This window comes from Ascaphus truei, chromosome 1, assembly GCF_040206685.1.
Source record: "Ascaphus truei isolate aAscTru1 chromosome 1, aAscTru1.hap1, whole genome shotgun sequence".
Classification (NCBI taxonomy): Eukaryota; Metazoa; Chordata; class Amphibia; order Anura; family Ascaphidae; genus Ascaphus; species Ascaphus truei.
The window spans coordinates 193,974,277-193,980,577 of record NC_134483.1 but is presented as its reverse complement, the minus strand read 5'-3'; the positions used below and the strand labels follow the sequence as shown (position 1 = coordinate 193,980,577).

Here is a 6,301-nt window from a genome sequence, read left to right as displayed (position 1 = left end):
CCCCTCGGACCCCCGTTTATAGTGCCGGAGTGCCATATTGGAATTCATAGTCATTGAGATATCTATGAAAAACATGGAAGTTGGTCTATTATAGAACATGAATGCAAGACCAATTCATCTTTTGGGACACTACAACATAAAGCACATTTTAGAGGAGGGAAAAATCAAATTACGCCAAGCAAAGATTTTTAATTGCCATTAACCATTATTTTTTTCTATGAACAAATAATGGTGAGATTACAGAACATTTACTCATTCAAACTGAACACATTTGTCCTGCTAACTTATAATAAATACATTTACAAATTCTTAAAGTAGTTTATTTCCTCTTATAATTTTAAAGCAGGCAAGTTGCACAGCAGCGCAGGACATACATATCAATACCGGCAGTTTAATAGAAAAACATCAAGTTCAGATAAAAGCTCATTAACTTCTATTCTACACCACAAAAAGTGTGCAATTTTTTAAAAAAAAAATACAGTTCAATGTAGGGGAAAAAAATGAATGACACTCCTTGTAATTGCAATACAAGTGGTAACAACGTATTAAATTGTGAAGTGTCAAATACTTAAAATTGTTGAAAATACTGTGTCCAAACCAAAAAAGACGGACGCAAAATGTAAGATCAGACATGCATGCAACATGTAAACTTTATTAAACAAAAGTGGTTTAAGTAAAGAAATGATTCACACTAGATGTGAGAGCAGAAAGAATTGAGCACCATAGCAGCTCCTTCTTGTAGGTGCACCGAGCTTTTTTTGCTGTTAAGAATACAGCTCTTCCACAGATGTGGTTTTAGAGATTTGTACAGTCTTCAAGTATTCACTGAATACTACCATATATACATATTGTTCCAAAAAATACAAGTGAAGAAAGTTCATTTCTATTGGTCTTTTGGAAGGGCTCGTCTAAAAAGTAGTATGTGAGGCTCTGTAAAAAGAGAAGAAAAAAAGTGGTTAAAAATAAAATTTAGATCTGAAATGGATAATTCTAAAATTAGCATCTTAACAGCGATCGATACCTGAACGGTCTAGTGCTGAAGGGTGTAGACCAATATTTTTTGTTACGTTTTGAGACAACAAAAAAAAGTTCAAAATAGTGTATCATGATATCAAAATCACAGTATTCCAAGTGCAGAGCACCACAAATTGCATTTGGGCCTCTCTACATCTGTGATTCTACATACTTTTTTCATATTTGTCTTAATCCAGGAAATGCTGACAAGCAAGCAGCCTATGTGCTATTCCTAGAGCAGTTAGTAGTGTATCTATGACTGCAAAGATTTGAAATATTCAAATCTCAAACCCCATTCAATTCTTATTTCTGTGTTTCATAAACAATCCTAAATCCGTTACCACGGTCCTTAAAATAATGACAATTATTTAACGTGACGTTAATGTGGCACTACGGCATTAATTGGCTTCCTTACCTGGCTCATGGATCATGTAATGAACCCAACCGAGGCTTTGCTGGACACCAAGTCTTCTCCACTCTTCTTCAGACATTAGATGGGTTTTTGGTACTTGCTTTGCCAACTCTTTAGGCAACATAACATGTCTGTTGAATGAAAGGGCAGATTAACAATGACTAAATTTATCACAAATTTTCATAATTAAAAATTCAAATGTTTATTAGATAGGGGGAGCGCAGAGAGAGGAGGAGGGGGGGAGCGCAGAGAGAGGAGGAGGGGGGGAGCGCAGAGAGAGGAGGGGGGGGAGCGCAGAGAGAGGAGGAGGGGGGGAGCGCAGAGAGAGGAGGGGGGGAGCGCAGAGAGAGAGAGGAGCGCAGAGAGAGAGAGAGAGGAGGGGGGGGAGCGCAGAGAGAGATGAGGAGGGGGGAGCGCAGAGAGAGATGAGGGGGTGGGAGCGCAGAGAGAGAGAGGAGGGGGGAGCGCAGAGAGAGAGAGGAGGGGGGAGCGCAGAAAGAGAGAGGAGGGGGGAGCGCAGAAAGAGAGAGGAGGGGGGAGCGCAGAGAGAGAGAGGAGGGGGGAGCGCAGAGAGAGAGAGGAGGGGGGAGCGCAGAGAGAGAGAGGAGGGGGGAGCGCAGAGAGAGAGGAGGGGGGAGCGCAGAGAGAGGAGGGGGGAGCGCAGAGAGAGAGGAGGGGGGAGCGCAGAGAGAGAGAGGAGGGGGGAGCGCAGAGAGAGAGAGGAGGGGGGAGCGCAGAGAGAGAGAGGAGGGGGAGCGCAGAGAGAGAGAGGAGGGGGAGCGCAGAGAGAGAGAGAGGAGGGGGAGCGCAGAGAGAGAGAGGAGGGGGGAGCGCAGAGAGAGAGAGGAGGGGGGAGCGCAGAGAGAGAGAGGAGGGGGGAGCGCAGAGAGAGAGAGGAGGGGGGAGCGCAGAGAGAGAGAGGAGGGGGGAGCGCAGAGAGAGAGAGGAGGGGGGAGCGCAGAGAGAGAGAGGAGGGGGGAGCGCAGAGAGAGAGAGGAGGGGGGAGCGCAGAGAGAGAGAGGAGGGGGGGAGCGCAGAGAGAGAGGAGGGGGGGAGCGCAGAGAGAGAGGAGGGGGGGAGCGCAGAGAGAGGAGGGGGGGAGCGCAGAGACAGGAGGAGGGGGGGAGCGCAGAGAGAGGAGGAGGGGGGGAGCGCAGAGAGAGGAGGGGGGGAGCGCAGAGAGAGGAGGGGGGGAGCGCAGAGAGAGGAGGAGGGGGGGAGCGCAGAGAGAGGAGGAGGGGGAGCGCAGAGAGAGGAGGGGGGAGCGCAGAGAGAGGAGGAGGGGGGAGCGCAGAGAGAGGAGGAGGGGGGAGCGCAGAGAGAGGAGGAGCGCAGAGAGGAGGGGGGGGGAGCGCAGAGAGAGGAGGGGGGAGCGCAGAGAGAGGGGGGGAGCGCAGAGAGAGGAGGGGGGGAGCGCAGAGAGAGGAGGGGGGGAGCGCAGAGAGAGGAGGGGGGGAGCGCAGAGAGAGGAGGGGGGGAGCGCAGAGAGAGATGGGGGGGAGCGCAGAGAGAGATGGGGGGGAGCGCAGAGAGAGATGGGGGGGAGCGCAGAGAGAGGAGGGGGGAGAGCGCAGAGAGAGGAGGGGGGGAACGCAGAGAGAGGAGGGGGGGAACGCAGAGAGAGGAGGGGGGGAACGCAGAGAGAGGAGGAGGGGAGCGCAGAGAGAGGAGGAGGGGAGCGCAGAGAGAGGAGGGGGGGATCGCAGAGAGAGGAGGGGGGGATCGCAGAGAGAGGAGGGGGGGAGCGCAGAGAGAGGGGGGGGGGAGCGCAGAGAGAGGAGCGCAGAGAGAGGTGGGGGGAGCGCAGAGAGAGGGGGGGGGAGCGCAGAGAGAGGAGGGGGGGAGCGCAGAGAGAGGAGGGGGGGAGCGCAGAGAGAGGAGGGGGGGAGCGCAGAGAGAGGAGGGGGGGAGCGCAGAGAGAGGAGGGGGGGGAGCGCAGAGAGAGGAGGGGGGGAGCGCAGAGAGAGGAGGGGGGGAGCGCAGAGAGAGATGGGGGGGAGCGCAGAGAGAGGAGGGGGGGAGCGCAGAGAGAGGAGGGGGGGAGCGCAGAGAGAGGAGGGGGGGAGCGCAGAGAGAGGAGGGGGGGGAGCGCAGAGAGAGGAGGGGGGGAGCGCAGAGAGAGGAGGGGGGGATCGCAGAGAGAGGAGGGGGGGATCGCAGAGAGAGGAGGGGGGGATCGCAGAGAGAGGAGGGGGGGATCGCAGAGAGAGGAGGGGGGGGAGCGCAGAGAGGAGGGGGGGAGCGCAGAGAGAGGAGAGGGGGGGGAGCGCAGAGAGAGGAGGGGGGGGAGCGCAGAGAGATGAGGGGGGGGGAGCGCAGAGAGAGATGAGGGGGGGGAGCGCAGAGAGATGAGGGGGGGGAGCGCAGAGAGAGAGAGGAGGGGGGAGCGCAGAGAGAGAGAGGAGGGGGGAGCGCAGAGAGAGAGAGGAGGGGGGAGCGCAGAGAGAGAGGAGGGGGGAGCGCAGAGAGAGAGGAGGGGGGAGCGCAGAGAGAGAGGAGGGGGGAGCGCAGAGAGAGAGGAGGGGGGAGCGCAGAGAGAGGAGGGGGGAGCGCAGAGAGAGAGGAGGGGGGAGCGCAGAGAGAGAGGAGGGGGGAGCGCAGAGAGAGAGGAGGGGGGAGCGCAGAGAGAGAGAGGAGGGGGAGCGCAGAGAGAGAGAGGAGGGGGGGAGCGCAGAGAGAGAGGAGGGGGGAGCGCAGAGAGAGAGAGGAGGGGGAGCGCAGAGAGAGAGAGGAGGGGGGAGCGCAGAGAGAGAGAGGAGGGGGGGAGCGCAGAGAGAGAGAGGAGGGGGGGAGCGCAGAGAGAGAGAGGAGGGGGGGAGCGCAGAGAGAGAGGAGGGGGGGAGCGCAGAGAGAGGAGGGGGGAACGCAGAGAGAGGAGGGGGGGAACGCAGAGAGAGGAGGGGGGGAACGCAGAGAGAGGAGGGGGGGAACGCAGAGAGAGGAGGGGGGGAACGCAGAGAGAGGAGGGGGGGAACGCAGAGAGAGGAGGGGGGGAACGCAGAGAGAGGAGGAGGGGGGAGCGCAGAGAGAGAGAGGAGGGGGGGAGCGCAGAGAGAGAGAGGAGGGGGGGAGCGCAGAGAGAGAGGAGGGGGGGAGCGCAGAGAGAGGAGGGGGGGAGCGCAGAGAGAGGAGGGGGGAACGCAGAGAGAGGAGGGGGGGAACGCAGAGAGAGGAGGGGGGGAACGCAGAGAGAGGAGGGGGGGAACGCAGAGAGAGGAGGGGGGGAACGCAGAGAGAGGAGGAGGGGAGCGCAGAGAGAGGAGGGGGGGATCGCAGAGAGAGGAGGGGGGGGAGCGCAGAGAGAGGAGGGGGGGGAGCGCAGAGAGAGGAGGGGGGGAGCGCAGAGAGAGGAGGGGGGGGGAGCGCAGAGAGAGGAGGGGGGGGAGCGCAGAGAGAGGAGCGCAGAGAGAGGAGGGGGGGAGCGCAGAGAGAGGAGGGGGGGGAGCGCAGAGAGAGGAGCGCAGAGAGAGGAGGGGGGGGGAGCGCAGAGAGAGGAGGGGGGGGGCGCAGAGAGAGGAGGGGGGGAGCGCAGAGAGAGGAGGGGGGGAGCGCAGAGAGAGGAGGGGGGGGAGCGCAGAGAGAGGAGGGGGGGAGCGCAGAGAGAGGAGGGGGGGGAGCGCAGAGAGAGGAGGGGGGGGGAGCGCAGAGAGAGGAGGGGGGGGAGCGCAGAGAGAGGAGGGGGGGAGCGCAGAATAACAATAAGGGCTGTACAGCTGAGAAATAAGCAATGTTGTGTTTTATAACCGATAAAAGGTCTCCGTTGTACGACCCAAAACTTTAGATGAAAAAATAGTAACCACTATATTTGCTTATTTTCTTAAGGATTTCATCTAGATTCAGCACCCGCGAGTATCTTTATATATTCACAAAGAGTTGTAACAAACTTTTTAACATATCAATCCATGATTCTCAGATATGTTTGCAATAAATGTACACGGCAAACATACAGAATAATTTTGAGAACATGCTCAGGTTGGGGCTGTGTGGTCTCTGAATGGATCTGTAAAAATCACACTTATCCAGTGACACAAAACCATAATATAAGAAATAGCCTGAGTCTCTCTCGTCACACACGTATTACCGCGCTCACAGGGGCACACGGATCCAGCGCCGCAACCTAGGAACATCCATCCCACCCACACATACCGCGGGGATGGTTTATCTTTGCTATACCCGCTGCAGCTGCTTGGCCCCGCACGTGCGCCACTTTATCCGCGACACTATCATGTCGCAGTTATTACCCGGCCGTGACCGCCGCTCCCCTTACCTGTACTCGTACTTCTCGTCCGTGTACTTGTCGGAGTAGTAGATGTTCTTGCAGGACATGTTGCCGGTGCTGGCGGCCTTGCCACGGAGGCTCGGGAAGGTCTACTTTTCCCTATGGCGGGGTTTGGCTTCCGCTGCACTTCCTGCCGGTGATGGCGGCCTCGCCCCGCTCGTGCTGCTCGGTGACGGTTGGTGTACGCGCGCGGCGCTTCTCGCGCTCTCCCCCCCTCCGATAACCGCCGGCCCCTCGCACGCGCACTATACCGCGCGCCCAGTCACAACTGCTAGGGTTTGAATCGCGCTGCGCCCACCACCGATTGGCCGAGAGAGGCGCTACGCTCAGCCAATGAGGGGTTATTTGTTTTTTTTTTTTTGTGTGACGTACGAGCACATTGACCAATCATACACCTGTTGCGATGGTCTCGTTGCTAGCGCTGGGCAAACAAGGGAAGATTAATCAGACAGGCTGAGGCACTGGGCACGTGACCGGGCGTAACGATGACGCGTATATCGGTCATCTTTGTTCTCTAGTGCAAGCTAAAAGCCCCGCTTGTTGGCGGAATATGTTAAACGGTGGGGTCAGGCCGATCTAATTAAGAGCGGAAATGG

At 57.1% G+C, this 6,301-nt stretch overlaps 1 protein-coding gene across 1 annotated transcript; it reads right to left on the bottom strand.

The window, feature by feature from the left end:
• Positions 1 to 304: 304 nt before the first annotated feature.
• Positions 305 to 5,974, bottom strand: CKS2 (CDC28 protein kinase regulatory subunit 2). The gene is made up of 3 exons (XM_075599849.1): positions 5,694 to 5,974; positions 1,430 to 1,557; positions 305 to 930 (listed from the first exon to the last, which is right to left on the bottom strand). The coding sequence occupies exons 1-3, from the start codon at positions 5,750 to 5,752 to the stop codon at positions 884 to 886; spliced, it is 234 nt and encodes a 77-aa protein (XP_075455964.1). The 5' UTR covers positions 5,753 to 5,974; the 3' UTR covers positions 305 to 883.
• Positions 5,975 to 6,301: the final 327 nt, after the last annotated feature.